General features: G+C 24.8%; 2 protein-coding genes across 3 annotated transcripts; both read right to left on the bottom strand.

The window, feature by feature from the left end:
* Positions 1-2702: 2702 nt before the first annotated feature.
* Positions 2703-7497, bottom strand: Bma-hrdl-1 (CUE domain containing protein; the record flags this gene model as incomplete). The annotated part of the gene is made up of 12 exons (XM_043079764.1): positions 2703-2811; positions 2957-3135; positions 3212-3383; positions 3726-3959; positions 4365-4478; positions 4663-4796; positions 5134-5307; positions 5513-5662; positions 5860-6033; positions 6281-6364; positions 6974-7096; positions 7348-7497. 12 exons carry the CDS (start codon positions 7495-7497, stop codon positions 2703-2705), a joined length of 1797 nt encoding a protein of 598 aa, XP_042935698.1.
* Positions 7498-11612: 4115 nt separating this feature from the next.
* Positions 11613-14145, bottom strand: Bm1858 (Uncharacterized protein; the record flags this gene model as incomplete). 2 transcript variants are annotated; one of them, XM_043079765.1, is made up of 5 exons in its annotated part: positions 11613-11684; positions 12480-12578; positions 12789-13015; positions 13548-13747; positions 14075-14145. In XM_043079765.1, 5 exons carry the CDS (start codon positions 14143-14145, stop codon positions 11613-11615), a joined length of 669 nt encoding a protein of 222 aa, XP_042935699.1. The 2 variants fall into 2 exon arrangements, with proteins under 2 accessions (XP_042935699.1, XP_042935700.1); XM_043079766.1 differs by lacking the exon at positions 14075-14145 and having other exon boundaries at positions 13548-13698.
* Between the last annotated feature and the right edge of the window lie 8922 nt (positions 14146-23067).

Here is a 23067-nt window from a genome sequence, read left to right on the forward strand (position 1 = left end):
TATTAGTAAAAGAAAGAAAATTAGTTATGAGAAATGAAATAAAGAAATTTGCTCATTTCTCATTACTTTCCGTCTTTTGCATTCAATTGCTGTAAATAATTTCAATAATAAAAACTTTCTCAATTAAGCATTTGAAATTTTTTTTTTTTCATTCTTTAAAAACTTTGAAAAAAAAAAAAAAAATTCTCATTATGAACAGAAATAAATGTATAAGATGTTTGCAATTTTTAGCACTTTTTAATAATGATAAATATTATTGTTGTTCATTTATTGCTTGTGATATTATCATGTTATTATCATTATCGATAATGATAATAACATATGAATAATAGTGTACTTGAGTACTTAAATTCATCCTAATCATACTAAAAAAAAAAAGAAAGTTAACTCATAAAAACAGTTTTGTGTAAGATAATTATTAAATAATATATGCATAAAATTTAATGCAAAAACTTTTTGATAATTCATTTAATAAAAATTGAATACATTATCCTACAAATAAATTTTAAATATGATTGCATTGATAAGATTTAAGTGATAAGTAACAATGATTAAATTGCTAATAGTCAGAAATACTTATTAAAGTTTTTGTTTCCAGTTAATATTACATTTATGAAATTTCATCTAGCGATCAATAATTTATGATATTAACTGATCAAAAAAGAGAAAAAAAAAACACTTCTACATCCAACAAATGTTAAACTATTACATTTAATTTCACATCAAATCTTTACCAATATTAATCCAGAAATATTTTGTTAATAATTTAAATTAAGAATTGGAACTTTAAAAGATGATAGCAATAAAACTGTGCTAGTTTAGCTCTATGAATTTATGGTTCAGCTTTAATTAAATAGAAACAAGTCCTACAGTATTCTGTGACTTTAATCCTACTAAATCCAATTTTAATCTAAATTCAATTTTAATCCAATTTATATTAAAAACATAATTACATTCCGATCATATCATATCATATCCTGTGCTATCTGTGCAATCTATTCATCAATTATTTATGAGTTAAATATTTTTATCTGAAAGTTTAATTACCTCCGAATTTTGCTGTAATTAATGAAATTAGAATTTCAATTTTGCTATTGATATTTATTGAAATTTGCGATTTCACACCTGTCATACATTTATTTTCTCCTTAAAAGGCATTCAAAATATTATTTTCCAATAATTCATTCATTTGAGCTAAACTTTTTCATTTAGTTATACGTAGAAAAAAAGGAGAGAGAGAGACAGAGAGAGAGAGAGAGGGAGGGACAGAGGAAGAGACAGGGAAAGACATATAAATATAAAATTTTTTATCACATAGTATCATATGATATTTATGAAAAATAATCCATGAAAAAACACACACACACACACACACATACATACACACATACATACATACAGGTGTACACAACATACTACATACATACAAACATACACACATACATACATAAATATAAATACACCGAGTAGGATATTCACAAAGTTAACACTTACGTATGGAATATACATATTACGCATAAATATCAATACGTGTACTTGGATAATGATACGTATACATATCCATATTATATATACATTTGTATATGTGCACATTTTATAACATAGTATGAAGGAACATTTACGTTTGAATAATTTCGGTAAAATGAATAAATATGATAAGAAAACAAATAATTCTTAAAAAAAATTTTTTTATTGAAAAATTACAGATGAAATATGCTATAAAAGATCTAGCAAATAGTTTTGAATAAAGTAATAAAATGAAAGATTATCATTTAATGCAATAAATTCTTTCAAAAGGCACAAAGGAAATATCCAAATGGTACCTTTCTATCAATTACATTCTCATCGAAAGATATTTCGTTATATCAATATCATTACAAACAATATATTAGCATGAATTAATCACCGTATTTGTATTCTTTCTATCGTCGTATCGCTATCATTTCTTACTCTTAATCTTGAATATATTATTTCAAAGAAAATATATATTCGAAAATAGTGAAATAAACAAATATAAATAAGGACAGTTAAGGAATTAAGCAGCACACTCCTGCTAGAATATCTCTATAAATTATTTCTGCTCTTTTTAAAAATTAAGGTGATTCAGAAAATATTTTAAAAGAAAAGGATAATCATCAAAAATATTCCATAATTTATGCTCCACCGGTTCATCTATCTCTTGCTACAATATCTTTATAAATCACAGCAACCGATGATAAACGAGACAGAATAGCAGAAAAGTATAGTGCTAAAAGAAATCACCTCTATAATTAACTATCAATTTGTTAAAACTTAAATTACTGGGATAAATTAAACACAGAAATGTTTGAAATGAAAAATTTGAAAAAAAAAAAAAAACTAGAAAGCACAAAGAGAGAAAAAAAAAAAAATAACCAGAATGATCATTTCTCTTCTTAAAAATCACCAAATTCTACTCCTACGATATTGATTGGTATTAATGATATTAGCATAAATGCACGGCAAATCTTTTTTGTAATGTTGGCAATATGCTCTACCTGTTTTGATCCCTTATTATCAAAGTTACTCTCTTAAAATTTCATTTTAATTTCCAGAATATTTGAAAAAAAAAAAGTTAAAAAACATGAGATCCATGAAAAACTTGCAGAAAAACACATGGCAAAACGTAAATTAATGCCTGCACACTACCAATACGACTAGAGTGATGCAATAGCTTTCATGAATTATGTTCTTCCTCCTTTTTGCCTTAATGAATCTGAATTTCCCGTGTTTTGAATATCTCTGCCATACATATCTCGAAGATCTTTACCACGAGATGATGCAATATATTTTCTGAAACAATTCCATATTAACAAAAGATACTTTTTTTCTCAAATTTTTTACAATTTTAACAAATTTACATAGTTTCTTATCAATTGATTGATTTATCAATGAATATAAAACAATTAACCATAAAAAAAAAAAAAAGAAAAATCACTTTCGATGGTGCTGTATAAGCATATCTCTTTTTCGCAAAAAAATGTCGCGATATTCTACCGAATAAGAGTTAAAAGAAGAGCTTGATGGGGTCAGAATTTCTTCATGTTCACCCAGTGATTCCGTTGAGGAGTTAGATGATGACGTATCCACGGCATTATAGATTTCCTCATCGGAATCCTAAATAAACAAGCAGTAAGTATCGATTTACATTTTTATTAGAATATCATACAACTTGAATCCTAAAAAAATTTACCAGTGCAATATCTTGCTGTCGAAATCGACCATCGAGAATATTTTCCACAGTTGCCTGTACCGAACCACTTTCACGTAAGTCTTCTAAAACTGAAGCTACTTCGAGATGTGGAAACATTTCTCGAACTTGTTCAGCCAAAGAATTCAACTGTGAATTAGCTGCATCTCCAAATCTGAAATATTGAAATGTAGATGAAATCCAGATTTTTTTATTATTAATGCGATGCCAAAACAGATTTTTCTTTTCGTAATTACATCTGAAATATCAAAAAGTTTTTAATGCCAATTTACTGTGTTGACAAACAGCGATTTTGATGCTGTTGCAAGCAAAGTATTAACTTAAATAATTTGGTATTAAATTTATAATACTTTTAAATATTTATAATATTTAACATATTCCTTTTTTGTTTTCACATTGCCAGTGAAATCATTGTAGCTCAAAAAACAATTATTATTTTGGAACAATTGGAAGCTTTTTTTTTTCTTTACAATGAAATTAAAATGTAAAAAATAACCTGTTACGCTGAAAGAAATTAGGTGTAACATTATGTGACAATTCAACAGAAAATGATGGTAACCAACGTGCATAACGAGTACCATCAAAATGAAAGACATGACTAAAAGGCTGCACTACTGGAGCTCTTGACCATTCTCGTGATCCTTGTGTAACTGCTGAATTACTCAAAGATGGAAGTGTTAATCGACAAGTTGGACACGAATTATCTTGTTCTAACCAACTTCGTAAACACCTGAAAGAAAGTGAATTTATCTAGAAATGACATCCGATTAAGCTACAAAAATCTCATATTCACTAGTTTATCCCAGTCTGCATTCAAAAATGGCTGATAAATAAATATAAGTATAGCTCCGTTGTTTTCAGTTGAGCATAGCTTATCATAAAATGCTTAAGATATAAAATGGAGCTAATTTATAAAAATGAATAACTTAAAGTAATCGAAATGATTTAAATACAGAGAAGTTTTGTCAAAGTTTTTATTTTTTCCATTTCTCTCCTCAAAAAAAGATATTTCTGACCCTAAGATTTAAATTTTCATTAAAAAACTGGTAAAACTTTCTAAAACTTCTCTGAGATTCTTCGAATCAAATGTTAATTTATTTATTTTTGGAAACAAAAGTAATTGCGATATGAATACCATTCATGAAAGAAATGGTTGCATGGAAGTTTTCGAGCACTATCCATTTGCTCCCAACATACTGCACACCAATCTTTCAAATTATTCAATTCAATCCGTGTTGCTTTTTGATAACTAAAAAAGCATTAAAAAATTTAATCCATGATCAAAAATTTTTCAATCAAAAGATTTCCTCAATTAATATAAAGAGTTAAACAGAAACTAATAAAATAATCCTGGAACAAATACGGATCAAAATTATGTTTAAAAAAAAACATTACAATTGAAAAGAACAAAAACAAATAAAAAAGAAACTTACTGAGCATCGATATATTTACAAATACGCTTATATTTAATATGACGCTCGATGCGTGCAATAAATGATTTATAAAATGATCGTAATTGCATGGAAATTACAATGCATGCCATGCTCAGTACAACTTGCGAATACAGCTGCAATTCAAAACTTAGTTTCATTAATATGTGATGGTGAAAAAAAAAAAAAGAAAAACATCTGCAACATTAAACTTTTAAAGATATATTAACTTGGAACAACTTATGTAGGGAAAACTTCGGAAAATGGAGATAGAATAAGCTGCGCAATGTTATATATATTTCAACATTTTAAAATAATTAAAGAGGAAAATACTTTTTAATGGAAGTAAGAGATAAGATGAATTAATTATATTATATCTTAGAAATTTGTTGATATAATACAACTTTTGCAAGAAAAATGGGACTTCATAAAGTGGAGATAATTGTGTAAAAAAGTGAAAATAAGAAGACGTACCAGCATATGCGTGTAATGCAATAAATCGATGAAATCAATAGCAAGATCGTGTACAAATTCCAGATAGTATGTTAAAGTTGTAAGATTGATAGATGATAAATAGACCGAAACAATGTCGAGTAGGAGAGCACATTTAGATATTACATAGATACTTCTTAATAATGATTTAAGAGCCTAGAAATAATGATTAACGAAAGCATTCGATCTTTACTTTAAGATACTGTTTTATTGCTATATTTAACTAGCAAATTTGATATGAAATAAAGTAAATGCCTAAGTAATTATAGAAAATGTAGTTCACAATGTAAGAGATGGAAGCAATATTAAAGCAATCCAAAGGAATGCAAATAATCTTTTAAATTTGAAAGTACCAACTTACATCAGCAAGAATAAACAAGGCGATGCTGATTGAAAATAAACGAAAAGCAGCGAAAGCAAATGAAACAAATGCAAATGATATCAACAGTAAAATAATAGCCAATCCCATAATACGAAATAAAACTCTTCTTGGAGGTATTGAAGAAATTAACTATAATAGATTTAAAGCTAAAATAGAATAAAAAAGATTTAAACGATCATTTTCCGAAAAGAATAGTATATTGTTAGCTTTTGATAAATTTCAATTCTGTTTTTTTTTTCTTACTTACAAAGATTTAAACAATCCTGCACACTTTTCGTTGTCTCAAATTGCTTAAAACTTTTTCTTCAAGATGTAAAGAATCTTACATATTTTAACTTATAGGCGATAATACTTTGTAAAGCAGCTACTGATGCAAGTAATGCAAACCACAAAACCCATGCAATAACTTCTTCGTGAACAACACTATTCAAAACACCAAATAAAAATACCGCCTTGTAAAGGAAAAAATTACACAGTCGATCGCGTAAAAGTCCTGATTCCTAAAAATGAAAATAATCATTTAATATTATTTTAATACTACCAAAATCTCTTGTATTTTCAATATATCGATATCATACTCAAATATGATCATAAACTAGACATAATCAGCAAACTGATCATCTATCATGAGTTTCCTACCCAATAGAAAATATGAATTTCACCAATATGATAAATGTTGTTTTTGAGATTAAATAAATGATTATTCACGGAGTAACAAACCAACAAAAGCAAAGCAAACAAATATACCTGAACACCCAGCTTACCGATTGTCGCATACGTTGCTAACTTGGCAATTAATGCTAAAACTGCACAAAACATATTGATAAAAACCTGAAAAAGAATTACTTTAATGAAATATAGCTAAGGATCAAACACTTCCTGTTAATATTTACTTCCTATTAATACTTAATTCCATCTTAAAAAACAATTCGAAATCGCAATTTTTCTTAGAAATTTTTTCTTTGCTCCTTTTTTTTTCGAAGCAACTTTATACATATCAGCTCCTCATTCTATTTCTGGAAGAAAAATTTATTCGTCATCATGAAGATCACATTGTCAATAAAGATCTGACGTAGATGGAATCAGAACAGAAACCCTTTCAACTTTTTAATATAGAATTTTCCATATAAGCAATTGCTAAAATTTAGAAAAATGTCAGCAAAATGATACATAATAGCTGATGAAAATTATTGCAGTAAAAATCTATTATGTTTCTATTATATTCCATGTAAGGCATTAAAAAAAAGAAACACTCCTTTTAATTTCGAGAATGATCGATAGGGTACGTTTTCTTTTTCTTTGCAGAATGACAAATAGGATATTTGATGGCTAAACTATTGCTTATAAGTCATTTAATAGAAAAGGATACGACCAAGTAAGACAAAACAAAGAGTATAATTGATGAAATTAAAAAGTAAAGTTTATGAAGAACTAATTTACCCATCCAAAAGTAGGATGAAGTAATAGGTAGTAAAACTGTTGAAGATGTCCAGGTATTATTAAAGCACTTGTTGGATCGGTCTTCCGAAACGTTTCATTGATACCTCTCAATCGACTCTCGATCTGAAAATGAAAAATGTATAACACACTAAAAATAAGAAATTTGAAATATGTTTTTTTTTTTTTTTTTTCTTTTTAAATGAAAAAAAGGAACAATAACTGAAACTTTAAGTTTATTTAATCACATCAAACTATTTCTATAAATTTGCACCAAATTTATGCAAATTAAATAGTTCCATGCTGGTTTAAAAACATCATTTTTTTTTCTCAATTTCAAAGAAATTAGTTGGTTGGAATTGTTAAAAAATACATACCTCATCTTTTGTAAAAGTTAATTTAGCATAAAAAGCGGATCCAACAGTTAGCAATAAACTGATGACAATATAGCTATTCAGTGTTGGTATTGGTGTGTGCCGAGCAAGTGCCAACAAGCCATCAAATGGATCGAATGCTATCAGTGGCATTCTTTCCTAAAAATTAAATAAATATATGTATATGTAAACAAGGAAAAAAAAAAATGAATCGACTAGATAAAACCAGTTATACTTGCGATGCGACATAGTTAGGTGAAAATACAATTTTTGTCTGAAAAGATGACACTTTAATGATTTTTATGATAAGAAGTTTTTATCATTTAACCAATTTTTATATCAAACAAATCACCAAATTTATAATTATGAATTATTAAAAATAATAACAATGAATAGTCAAAAGTTCATATACTTTTTTTTAAGTAAATCTAATCAAAGTAAATCGACAAATTAATTAACATATAGCAGTTTCGCATTTATACGTCTAATTCATACGAATTCTGCCTTTTAGCATAAAACTTGTATATAAAATAAATTAAAGCATCTTCTTTCTTTCCATAAAGAAAACCAAAGTTTTAAAAGTTTGATAAAACTAATAAAACAAAAAGGAAATTGCAAACAAAGAAAAAAATGAGTAATATTCAATTAAGTACAATTTAGTTATTTCCGACATTTTTCTTATAAACATAACTAAAAAATTAAGTAACATAGATGTGACTAAAAGTTTTCTTCGTAACGTAAACGTGATTGAAAGTTTTCTTCGTAACGTAAACGTGATTGAAAGTTTTCTTCGTAACGTAAACGTGATTGAAAGTTTTCTTCGTAACGTAAACGTGATTGAAAGTTTTCTTAATCAATCGATGTAAGCGTAACAAAAAATATATGAAAACGTATTAGGACCTACACGAATATATTCCATTTCTATTTTCCAATCGTAAATGAAAAAAGTAAGAAAATGGAAAAAAGATGAATTATTCTGAACAGTCATGAATTTATATATGTCTACACACATACATACATGCACACACATACACACACACACACATACACATACACATGCACACACGCACACACAGACACGCACACGCACAGGGAACGACGCACGTCCTCGGAATGATGATGCAAACAAGAAAGCCTTTAACTCCGAACTTTGCAAGGAAGCTGGTAGATTTGACGTAAACGGCGCTAATTCAAAATTCCAAAACTTACTGAAATAAGTAGTATTGGAGTATTTATAGAAATATTAAAGTGAATCGGAGAAAAGTTTATGGAAATATTTAAATTTTCAGAAATATCAAATGTAATATTTCTGGAAGTAAAAATAAAGTAAGAAAATATATGAATGAACAAAGAAATTTGAAATATTTGTTGAGGTACTGTTGTATGAATTTGATTGTAAACCGGAATTTTTGTTGTCTTTGTATTAACCGGATCAATGCAAATTATTGTGAAAACCTGAATGAAATAAACGGATCAATTTAAAGTAATTGAGAAGATGGATAAAAGAGAGAGAGAGGAAATGAAGTGAAAAAAAAATTGATTGATTGGTAAATTGATTGATCAATTGATTAATTGATCAGTTGATTGATTGGTTGATTGATAATGTTATCATAAATGTGTGTTAATTTCTTGAATAGACATACTTAGTCAATAAATTTCGGTTATATAATGAATGAATTCATTTTTCATTTTTTTTAAACTAAAATATTTGTTTATATAATTAATGTACGATTTATCGATGAGTAATCGATTTGATCTATGTAAATATAAATGTGAGAGTAAACATTTCTGATTAATGAATTAGTTTTTTTTCTTTTTTCTGTCTTTTTTTTCAAAAATTTAAATTATAAAAATGAAAATTTAAAATGAGAAAAATAGTAATTTTTCTCATTTTATTATAAGAATGTTTATGTTTAACTATTTAATTTTTTAAATTAAATATTAACTTCTATTCTAATTAATAAACTGTGATTGATGTCAATACAGTGATGTAATTAATTCAAATCATTTCATAAATATACCTTAACTATTTATCATATCTATTAAATGATATACTATACGGATTAAAAATTGCTGTAGGAAGCATTTATTAAAATTCTCGACAAAATCTTTAGTCTTGATCGGATAAAATTAAGAATATGAAATTTTGCTTATAAATGAAACTAATTATGTGTAATCTCATAAATGTGGGTGCATATTTGATTTGCTTAATTTTCTAAAATTCTATGTTCTTTTTGATATTTCTAAAATTATTTACTTCCAATTATAAATATGATAATATTTATAATTGGAAGTGATCTTATCTCAGATCTCAAAATAAAAAATTTATGATCAAATAATTCAGATGATATAACAGAAACAAAAAGTTCTTATAATTTTTGAATTTCCAGAAATGCTATTTATGTTATCGATTTTACTATGATTGTAATTATTCGCTTTTTTTTGAAAGAAAAATTATTTGATCATAAATTTTTCCCTTTCCCTTGAAGTATACTAGCATATTGATTATATGAAATATACGAAAATCTAAGAGTCAAAAAAAAAAAAACAAAGAATTCCTATTTGATTTCGTTTTTTTTTTTTTTTTTTTGGAAAAAAAATTTTGAGATTTTTTTACGAATTTCTTTTATTTTTCAATTGCTTAAAACGATAATGTTTAATGATATATGAGTCATCCGGTAAACCTGAATAACAGTTTCTTTCTTTCCAGTTTTCTCATCATTTAGAATTATATATCAATTTCAGCTAAAATTAATGAACAGCTGCTCATATTCTCACCATTTAGCTAAATCTGTATTTTCACATTTTTTTTCTTTTCTTTTCTTTTTTTTTTTTTTTTACAACTGATCGAGATCGGAAGATAAATACAATCCATAAACATTTACAAAAAATTTAAATTATTTCTCTTTCATCGATCCGTAATTGCTTTTGTTCCTTTAATCAAAATTTTTTTTTCAGATCATTCGAGATAATTTGAACTTTTTTTTTTATTTTTCACTAATTAGCTTTCCTCATAAAGTAACCGAATGAATAATTTTAAGTGCAAGTAGTTTTGACAGATTAATTTTTTAGGAATAATTTTGCTGGAAGAAGCGGAGCTTATCTCTCTTTAACATTAAAATAAGTTTAGTTTTTTGGCCATTAAAAAAAAATGTTTAATCCAATTACCATAATTATTTGATATAATTTTAAACCATATATTGAAATTTAGAAAAACAATTACCATAATTATTTGATATAATTTTAAACCATATACTGAAATTTAGAAAAAAAGTAATTTTACGATATTTAACACAGGAAAATCTGAATTTTTCAATTTATGTTTGAAAAGTTATTTTATAAGAAATGAAAATTTTAATAAATAAAAAGAAAAGATGGTTAAAGATTACAAATATCTGTTTGAAAATATTTATTTTGACGAAATAAATCGAAAAGAGCAGCTCAGTTACAACTCACAAATTACTAAATGAAAATTTCTAGAAACAACTAAAGTTTAATTTAAATTGAGGATTGGAATTTTTAATTTATTATTAGAATACTAATTTTGAAATGCTAAAAATTTCTGATATTTTCTTTGAATTGAGAACTGACAATTAACTTAAAATATGGAAAAGAATTGAAAAGCAGAATTATAAAATTATATAATCCTTTCATTTTTCATTAATTTTTCTTTTTCCAGGAAGAATAGTACTTGATAAATGGTTTTTTTGTTTTTTATATCATTTCAATTTATTATATTTGCTTTTTATTTTTCTGTAAAAATTAATACCTATTCAAACTAAAAATTACATGTCTAATGAACTTTCTAAAAATTTGATTGTTTTGAAAACCAAGATAATTTCAAAAAGAAAAAAAAAAAAAGAAAAAACTCTAAGCAAATCTAAGAAAAGATATTATTATTGTACGAATAAGTCTTACTTGATTGAAGTTATTAACAATGCAATATAAAATAGTGTTACTTTTATTGTTTTTGTTTATTCATTCATTCATTCATACATTTAAATTTAATTTTATGCTTTATGTTCACATTTTAAAATTTTTGGAAGTATTAACAAAGTGTTTATTTAATTGAAAAAAAAAAAGAGCTTTTTTTATTGTTTGGATCAGTTAGCCAATATCAAATACACTGTTTACATTTATTTAATTCTCTTCATCTTTCCTTTAAATTTTCAAAAAGATTAATTGTGCCACATTTATTATGAAAACGAAATTAACGAAACAAATAAATGTCATTGCAGGATGCTTTTCAAATATTTTTTTTTTTTTTTTCAAATACCAAGAACAGATGAATCCGCAACGACACCATCAGCAATGATCGAATGATCCGTATTATTTGTTCCCTAAAAAATCAATTTATCATTATCTAATCATCTAACAAGCTATAATTTAGCAAAAAAAAAAAAAACTCTTATTTTTAAATTATTTATTTTTTGAATTTTCAAGAAATATTTTTTGTGAAATAATATTTCATTTGAATATAATGTTAAAATTAGTAATTTAGAATAAGATTCATTCATTTTAACACAAATATGATCATTCACTTTAAATTTCTATGTTAAAATTAATGTTAGACGAGTGGTAATTTAATAAAATGAAATCATTTATATTGTTTTATATTTTTTGAAAGCTAAGATAATTTTTTGATAAATTCTTAAATTCGATTTGATAAAATGAATATAGAAAGATTAAACTGATAGAATCTTCTTGAATTTTAATGTAATAATTCGATGAAAATGACTTTTGATTTAAAGAATAGTTAATGGAATTTCATTTGCGATTTTACGCACTGTTGAAATCAAATTATTTTCAGTTCAAAATTAACAGATGGCGATGAGAGCAAAGTGATAGTAAAGAATACAGACGATGTAGGCACTCTTAAAGATAATTAATTAAATAATTACTATACAACGAATATTACTGTAGAACTCTGGTTAAATTATGATGATAGAAAAATTTAAATTAAATTATGGTAGAAAAATATTTCATACATTCTTGAGGAGCATAATTTTTTAAAAAAAATTCTTGATATTTTAAAAATTTGATAGAACTATTCATTTATAGCAATATCGATGAATAATCATAATGTGATAATCATGATAATTATTGTGATAATGATTATATTAGCAAATGTTTACTTGATTTGAAATTTTTTTCCAATGTTCTTTAGCGTTCAAATATTTTTTACATCGTAATACCAAATAAATAGCAAAACCTTGAGCTACTGTGAAACCAAGCTGTAATCAATTTAGTAAATTATATTTTGATATATACCACTAATTAACTGCGTTTTTCTTTTTTCTTTTTAAATGGCAAATAAATATCAGATATTAATCATTGCTATATGAAATGAAACATTTTTGTTTGAAGCATTTTAAACAATTTTTTCGAATAAATTGACAAGTAATTAGCATTAATTTATAACTAATAAACATAAATTAGCTTACCTGGAAAGCAATCCAACCAAAATCATAAAAAACTTGGCCATGAAGTAATTGTCGTGCATCCATTATGGTTGCAACAACGGTGATTGATGAAAAAATAACATTGAGAACAAAATTGGTGCAATAGAAGATAAGAAATGGTGTTAAGTACCTTTTGTTTTCTCGATGAATCCCGTAAAATAGTAAATAGTGGCAAGGTAAACCGAAGAATAGTGCAAATATCAAATCTACTAAAATTAATAATTGATAATTTAAAAAAAAAAAAAAAAGGAAACTTCGACATTTTTTTTTCAAAGAGAAATTGCAAAATTCTTTAAAATTTTCATTTGATATAAACCAATCAATATATTTTAACTTATTTGACTTCATCACATTTCATACTGCTTTTCCTGTCAAAGGCATCATTAGAAAAAAAAAATTAAAAAAAAAAAAAAAAAAAAAAATTAAAAAAAAAAAAAAAAGACGAAACGAAACTTTGACATATTGTCTATTTATCAAATGTTTAATTGAATTCAGTGAAAATAATAGATATTTTAACAACAAATTTTATTTTTTCTTTTTTTTTTTTTTTATAAATAAGAGAAATCAAAGAAAATCTGTAATTTTCTCATTCGCCAAATTTTTTTTGTTCTATTGAAATTTAAATTATCAAATCAAATTTTTAAACTGCCATATTAAATTCTTAAACTATCAAATTAAATTTTAAATTACCAAAAAAAAAAAAAAAAGAAAAGAGTAAAGATGTGTTTTTATAAAACTGGCCTAGTTCAAGATGATCGATGAAGTAATTCCTTCCTTGTCCTCGTTGATGATAAAATGTATAAATAATACAAAATGTGATTGTCACCATTAAACCAATTGTTGCTGCAATTGTTGCACCCAGTACGACATGAATATTGGTTCCAAACAGCATAAACTTAGAAGATTTCTCACGGAAAACAATAATATCCGTATCACCATTCCTGAATTTTCAATATCTTTCCGTGTATTACGTGTTTTCCGCATTTTTGAATAAGCACTTTTCTCGAATTGCCCTTAAATTGTTTCACTTTCCGGACAATGCCGTAATCCTAATGATGCTTAGTACTCCTCAAAATTTGTTGCATTTTTAAATTTTCTCTCTCAAAAAAAAAAAAAAAAAAAAAAAAAAAAGAAAAATTGAGAAGAGGAAGTGGAAAATGAAATTGTTCCTCGTCAACACATAAATCTCCTTAAAAAAAAAAAAAAAGAAAAAGAAATTCTATTTTTTTGAAATTTACTAATATAAAATATTGAAATGTTAACCGTACCTCGTTTCAAATTGAGAATAATCAACTTCATTGCCAACAATATCATTCCAAAATTTCTTTAAGCGTTCCATTTCTTACCTTAAAAGAAAACGATTTAAAATTTGCCAATTATCATTAGATTAGCTTTATGCCGCAATAACAAACAAAAAAAAAAAAAAAAATTAATTGCATAATATGATACAATAATTTAAATAAAAGTATAACAAAACAGTCCAAAACATGAGAAATCATCAAAAACTTCATGTAAGTTTTAACTTAAATCTTAATTTGCTTTTTCAATCAAAATAATTACATTTACAAATAATTAATCAAATAACTTTTCGCCTCTTTACAAAGCTTTATGCTTAATCAAAAAAAAAAAAAAAAAAACCCGATGAAATGATCATAGAAAAGAGGAAAAAAGTTGAAATCGTCATTTAAATTTTAAATTGTAATGCATTTTAGAATTTAAGATATGAGAAAACTATCCAAAACTTAAGCTAATTATAATTTTCCATATTATTAACACATTTGAAATTATCATTTCATTAAAAAAAAATCAATAATTGATTGAGTGTTTAAATGAAGTACATGAAGAAGAGATTTGATTGGTGAAGTTTTTAGAAGAAATATGTGAAACTACCAGTGTTACAACTGACTGCCCCAGAAAACAGAGAGAATTTTGATGAGAGGTTTGACACAGAAACAATCTATCCACCATACTAACATACCTTTCTATATCAATTTGTTCATTTGTTAGTTCCTCTTTCTTCTTCTTCTTCTTCCTCCTCTTCTTCATGTGAACAAAATGATTTATTATTAAATCAATTTCTCATCATCTTATATTAGCTTTTCTATTCCTATTCATTTTATTCTATTCTATTCTCATTTTTTTTTTATTCTTATCTTCTATTTCTACTCTATTCTCTTCTATTCTATATATTCTATTCCGTTATCTTTTATTCCATTCTATCCTATTCTCTTCTATTTTATACTATTAATCCATTCTATTTTATTCTATCTCATCAATTTCTATTCCTTTCCTATCTTTAAAAACTGGTCATTTCTTCCATTTGTGTAATATAAATTTATTCGGCGGTCAATGCAGCAATACTATCATTATGCCATGTGGTCATTTGAATATTAGATGACCATCTAAAATTTGTTTCCTTCATTCATTGTTGGTCATTTTTACAATTTCAATGATGAATAAATCAATCCATGGAGTTACGGAATTTTCATTACCAGAATAACAGCTATCAGTGGATGATAAATTGTAAAGAAAGCATAATTGATAAATGGAGTAATAATTGATCAGTGATAAATGAAGAAGTATAACTAAGAAATAAATAATAAATGATGCATAATCTTTTAAAGATATCTGTAGTGATTAATAGAACAAAATAAAAAATAACTTATTTTTGAAACCAATTACATATTGTATAAGCAAAGAATTGAATGGAATGCTTTTTTTGTTTGCAACAATTTTTCTTTTTATCAAAAAAAATATATGAAAATTTTTATCAGAAGTGAATTGATGAATTGGAAAATCATCCTATAATGTCATCAAATGTCACCTTTCTACCTCTCTCTCCCTCTCACTCCCTCTCTCTTTCTCTCTCCCTCTCTGTCAAACAATAAATATGAAATGATGCATGAACAGTTTTGGATGAATAATTTTTGAATAGTTGGAAGAAAATGTAACATAACAAACATCTTTCTGTCCCGTTCATCCATCCCATTCATCCATCAATCACATTGCATTACAGGAAAAAGTAAAGGAACTGATTTCTTTCATATCATTATTATCATTGTTATCATTGTTATCATTATCATATCGTTCCATCATATAATTTCTTCCTTTTCTTTTTTTTTTCGCCTTTTATCAAAATCTAATTGATAGGATAAGAGTTAGAAGCGATTTATTGCAAGAAATAATTGAGGAATATTTTTTCTTTTTTCATTTTGAAAAAATTTGTTTGATTAGGATCAAAATCAGGAATAGGATTGGAATCAAGAGTAGAATCAGGAACAAGTCTATTCGATAGTATAAATCTCTCGATAATATAGTATAAATATAAAATAATAATAAATTATATAAAAATATGCAAACGGATAAAAAGAAAAAAGTTTGAGATTAAAAGATAAACAAAAATTCTCATTGATAATATTAATTAATTAATTAATTAGTTTGCCATTACTGTTAATACTTACTTCTATTTACTAATTGTTGTTTGATGTATAATAAAAAAAAAAAAATCGATGGAAATAAATACTAAACTTAAAATGAAACAAACATTTCAGCATGGCTTCCTTTCCCTTTTTATCTTCCTCCTCCGCTCTCTTTCCCTTTTCTCCTCTTTTCCTCTCTCTCTCTCCCTCTCTTTTTCTCTGTATCATTTCTCTCACTGTTTTTGTTACATAACAAAATGTATTGAAATTCTTTATGATTTTAAAAAAGAAAATTGTTTGATTATTTGTATTTTCATAAAAATACACTCTTCAAAATAATTGCTAAAAGGCTAATTCAATTCAATTTCTTTCTTTCTTTTTTTCTAGCTCTAAGCTATAAATTGTTATCAATTATCAGTAAGTAGAATGGTAAATAAAGATAAAATTTTTGTTAGCTATTAAATACTACTACTGAAAATTTCTATTCTTATTTAATTGTATCAATTTTATGCAAATTAAACAAATAATATTAGTAAAAATTGCTTTTGGATTATTCTAATCATTAAAAAAAAGAATCGATGATCAATTTGAATAAATTACTTATCATTAATGATTTAATGAATAATAAATTGAAAATGAAACAGCTAATATTAATGTTTTTTTTTTCATCTAATTTTATTTTCATTTCAAAAATATGATCAATGATCATTTTTATCAATTTTCTTTGTTTATTTATTTCCAAACGGATAATAATAAAATAATAACAAATATTGATTGAAAAATTTTAAGAAATATTTCGATGGAAGAAATGACATCGTTGAATGATTGTGTAAAGAAATTGAGAAAAAAAAAAGAGAAAAATGAATAGTAACCTAATAAAATTACATATAAAAAGTATAATTGGATACAAAAAATGTTATTAAAAAATGAAGGCAAAGAAAGAAGGTAAAAACATTTAAAATTAAACAAAAAAAAAAAAAAAGAAAAGAAAAGGAGAGAGAATGAATTGTATTGGGAACAGTGAATGTCGAAAAATGAAATGAACCTTAAATGAATTGTTGAAATTAATAAAAGAATTAAAAAGAAAAAAGGAAACGAAATGAACAGATAAGGAGGTTAATAGATGATGAAGAGAAAGGGAGAGAGAGGGAGAGAGAGAGCGGGAGAGAGAGAAATGTGAAATGACCTTGAATTAGTTAACAACAGGATTCAATCAGATCCAGTAACTAGGCGACAACAACGACAATCACAACCACAACAACAACAACAACAGCAACCGCAACAACAACAACGATAGCAAAGGGATAACTAGTAACTAATGCTTGTAGAAATTTAAAATTAAATGAGAAACGATTATGACAATCAGTGTTGATAAACAAACAAATTGATATTTCATATTTACATATATGTATATATTTGTATGAGAATTATTTATTAATTTATGCATCTATGAGATAATAAAATATTTTATTGATAGTAAATTAAAAAAAAAAAAAAGAAAAACTTATTACAAAAATTAGTTTTGAAAAAATTTGATAAAAAACGGTGCTATTTATATTTTTAGCTCATCATATGATACATATGTTATGCTATGTTAAGCTAACTTTTTACGTAATAAAATTTTATTTAATGTCTATTTTACGAGTGGTATTTTTCAAATTTTAATGCAATCATTGAATTCAATTTTTGATCTGTTTCAATCTTATCAATTTGATAAAAACTGTTTTTCTTTTCCTCTTTTCCTTTTTTTTTTTTTTGAAAATAGTGAATTTTTCAAAAGCTGAAAGATTAAAAATTATTTATGATAACCTATCACACTTATCACCATCTTCACTTGCAATATTGAATGTCCGATATTTGTGAATAAAATTTCATTTCATGACATCATGTGCAGGTTATAATCTCACAAATATCGTCATGGTGTGCTCGAAGAGTCGAAGGAGAGAAAGATTAAAATGTAAGTCTCAGCGAAAGGGTAAATAACTTCGGGTAAATAATAAACTTAAATTTGCATGGAAGGAAGGAATGGTTTATTTCAATTCATTCATATTAACCATTGTGCTATGTTGCAAGTCGACATAGCAAATGTACTCTTATCTTTATCATAATAATTTAATAATATACTAAAAATTTGTCAACAACATTTGTAGTAAACAAACAAATAACATCGACAATAATTATTGAATTATTTATTTAAAAATTTTCACTGTAAAACTAATATTTAATGATAATAATGTTAAAATGTGTAACAAGATAAAAAGAAGAGATAAAATATTGTATACTATAAATATATTAAAAATATGTATGTATATTTGCCAAACCGGAAAGTGTTTTCCGGACAGTTTTTAAAATTTGACATTATTTCTCTTTTGATTATTTCGATTTGCAGTATTTGTTTTTACAAAGTTATCAGTGTGTGAAAAATGAAAAAAATTATCGTCGAACATTTTTTTTTTTTTTTTTTTTGGAGAAAAAATTTATTAGGATTTTTTACAGTTTAATGTTAGAAATCATATTGAAAATAAACAAAATGCATCAAATTTCTAAATGATAGATTTACTTATTTGAAATATTGTTTTTTTCAATTGATATCTTATCACTTTAGTAAACATTATTATTTCATTTGGATTAGATTTATTTGATTGGAATTTATCAAATCATTCATTGATCTTTAATTCATTTTTTTTCTAACTAAAATCACTAATTTTTGCAAAAAAAAAGGATTGTAAAGCGGTTTAAATTAATTTAATGCATAGATAATAATATGAATATTTCTCATTTCAAATGATATTATTATCATTACTTAACATTTGAATGTCTCATTGTCTCGGTGTCACATCTATTGAACACAATCATTTGACATTTGTGAAAATAAAATGATACGAAAACTATCGTTGCATGTGCTTAATAATTGAAATAATTTTGATAGCAATTTTATTTTAGAATAAAATATTATTTTAGAAATTAAAACAACGATAAAACTGTTAATTAGCTAATCGATAAAATTGTTTGTTTATTAGCTTGAACAATAAAAATGTTACAAAAATAAAACGGAAGAAGTTTTAGTAAAAGCAATAAAATAAAGTAAGTAGATTAAAAGCTAATTATTTCTTTTTTATTACTTATAATTCCTTTATCAGAAATGATATCAGTTGTTGACAACAGCTATTCAACTTTGATTTATACTTTAGCAATCGTAGATAGATCTAATTAAATTGAGTACCATAGCAATTTCATTTCTTGAATTTATTTTAATCTGATACAAAAATTTGATATGTTTTTAATTATTTACTGATATAGAAAAGTGTCGAAATTTGATACCAGGAAAAATTCTAATCTCATAAGTATTTCATATGTTTTAATAGTATTTTGAAAGAGAGAGGGAGAGAGAGAGAGAGAATTTTTTTGAAAAATGAAATGTAAATATTATTTACACAATATTTGATTATGTAATAACAATACGTTCTTATCACGTTAACAGTATTTTTGTACTTTTTACGATTGTTACCTTATGATAAGTTTTATTAGGAATTCTTATTCTGATTAATATGATCTAATCTCTGGAATATTCCTTTCAATGAGAGTTTTATTAGGAGTTCTCTTTTTTATAGTTATTCATTTTTTTTGATATTGTCTGAAAAAGTTAAAAAACCGGAATGTAGCAAAGTAAAGAAATGATTTGCAATAATACTGACGAGAATTATTAAAATGGAATTATTAATTTAAATAAATTACTAAATTCTAAAATAAAAAAGGGATTATTGAGAAGGTTTATTGAAGTATTGAGCATTATTAAATGAAAAGAAAAATTATTAATTTCGTGGATTAAAAAAAAAAAAAAAAATCAAGCAAAATATAAAATATAGGTAATTTGCGCATTTTATTAACATTATTGACTTTTAATTGAAAAGTAAGGAAGCACTATCAATTGATAAAAAAATCAAAAATTTTGTGAAGAGTTACAAGAATTAACAGTAATTGATTTAGCAATTATGATAAGACTTTTAGCGCCATCATAATATTTGTATAATCAATTAGATCATTTTCATTATAATTTCCAGTCAAATATTTTTAAGGAGTGCAAACTAAAATGAATTGAACTTATGTTTAGTTAATCTAAAAATACTTCCATCTAAATATTTCATATATAAATGATCAAGTAAATAATTTTATTTGATCATTTAATATCTAAATGTTTCGATCTGTAATAAATATTTTACTAGTTCATCATATAAAACATTATTTCTTACAAATTTTATTTACTGATAATTTTCAAAGTATTATTTTAGGTTTATTAACAGTCCTAAACTGAAAAATTTTTTAATTAATCTGTACTTGGAACATTTTTTTTAATTTATTTAAATTGTTGCATACTATTTATTCATGTTATTGACAATTACATTTACTTATAAATTGTTTACCCTAATTAATTATCACTTGTCTAGAATTTCGAATTTCGGTATTTCTGAGTGGTAATTAATTTTTAAATATTTATTAGTTTAACTTTAATTATTTGTTTGTGAAATATTTCTTTGGATATTTTAAATAGTATGAAATTTTCAGTATCTGACAAGATTATTACTGATTACAACTTTTGAACTGATTACAACTTCTGAACTGATTACAACTTTTGCAATCTTTTTGTTTAGATATTACGTATATCACGTGTATGTCACGTCTTTTTTTGTTCTCTAGTTCAAACTTAATTTTTTAATACTTTTTTGAATCATTGTTTCATGAAGTAATTGTAAGTTTTTTTTATTATAAAGTGATTCTTGGAGGATAATAAATTCTTAAATTTAGCAAAGTATCATAGTTATAATAAACATTTCACATACATGTTTTTTTTTTTAAATGTTTAATGTGATAACAATAACATTTTGCTATTGTTTGATAAATTTTTAAATTAATTGAATTTAAATGATATTGGTGAAATAATGAATTAAATTCATAATAGCATATAATACTTTACCGATAAATTGAATTAAACAAGGAATTTCACTTTTTTATTTCATTTTAAATTTCATTTTTGCTACTATTTTTGCAGTAATGAGAATTAAATATTTTAGTTCATATTTCATTCAATCGAATTAATTTATTTTTTGATATTTATATATCTAAGAAGTGAAATAAACAAAACAAACTATGTTTAACTCATTTTATAAATGTAAATTTTGTTCATTTTTTTTTTTTCAGATTTAACGGATCAAATACTATTTTTATTTGTTTAAAATGAAAATGAAGTAATTAATTAAATCGAACGGTTTGAATTTTTTCATAAATTACTTGCAAATACATTAAAAAAAAAAAAAAACGTAAGGAATATATTATTCACGTAACGTAGAAGCGTTACGTAAGGTTTGGGCAATTGCACGTTATTTTAATGGAAATATTTTGATCCTTACATGCTTCTAAAGAATATTTGTAAAAGTGTAATTAAGTGTTATGCAGGATTGATTTAAACGACTAAATTATATTTTAATTAATTAATGAACAAAAAGCGAAAGCGTATTCATTGATGAGAGAACAATTCTATTATACTTAATTGGTATAAGTTAGTAAATGAAAAAAATTTAGAAAATGGAAGGCATTTATGAAATTATAACACATACTTTCTATATTTTTTCTATTAGATTATAAAAGCTAATTAATTAACCAACGGGAAATCTTCACATTTAATATAAAAATAAAATGGAGAGCAATGCTATTATTCTTAAGTTATTGCTTTAAAGTAATTATTACTTTAGATCAATCATTTATTATTTGAAAATTTAGAAATTTGCAAATTTAGAAAAAATTTAGAAAAAAAAAATTCCATATCATTCATCCTTATAATGCAGTTTTAAATCAGAAAGATTAAATTCTCTCCTAATTTGCTACTCTCAGCCATATTTTTCTTTTTTAACATTTACCGATTATCCGATTCTTTTTCAGGAACAATCATTTGTAGCATTCCAGAATTGCAATGGATTATACCGGATGCAAGATTAATCGTAATAAATATATCAGGAACGAAGTTTAACATAGCTAATTCAACTAATCCGAATATGTCACATATTTATAAGTTAGATCACATTTCTCTGTACCTAATCTTGTCAACGAATTTGTCACAGATATTCTTCTTGAACTATTCACATACATGTCAACTGTCATAAATTTTTTTCTATCTTCATTTTTCTCTATTTTTCTCTACCTATATCTTGTTTTATCCATATGTCTCATCCATATTCTACCTATACTCTACCTGTATTCTATTCTATATTTTTGTCCCACCTGCTTCTATTCTATTCTATACATCTACCTCTATTTTATCTATACTTTATTCCACCTATATTCTTTCCACCTATGTATGCTATCTCTATTTTATCTATATTCCACCTATATTCTTTCCACCTATGTATGCTATCTCTATTTTATCTATACTTTATTCCACCTATATTCTTTCCACCTATGTATGCTATCTCTATTTTATCTATACTTTATTCCACCTATATTCTTTCCACCTATGTATGCTATCTCTATTTTATTCTACCTATATTCTATCCAAATTTTTTCCTACCATAATTTTATTCTCCCACACTCTCTCTATTTTACTCTACCTGTATTCTATTCTATATTTGTCCCACCTGTATATTTCTACCTGTGTTTTATTCCACATTACTGTGTAATTAATGAACAAACTTTAAATACTTCATTTCCTCATGCAAATTTTATAAATTCTATGTATATTTTTTCTTTTCAAAAATATTATTAGCACTTTATATTTGTTGCTTATATGATAAAACAGGAAGATTTCATTATTTCGATCTTTTAAGTAATTATGTGACAAAGATTAAAACAAT

Source organism: Brugia malayi (assembly GCF_000002995.4).
Source record: "Brugia malayi strain FR3 genome assembly, contig: Bm_v4_Chr3_scaffold_001, whole genome shotgun sequence".
Classification (NCBI taxonomy): Eukaryota; Metazoa; Nematoda; class Chromadorea; order Rhabditida; family Onchocercidae; genus Brugia; species Brugia malayi.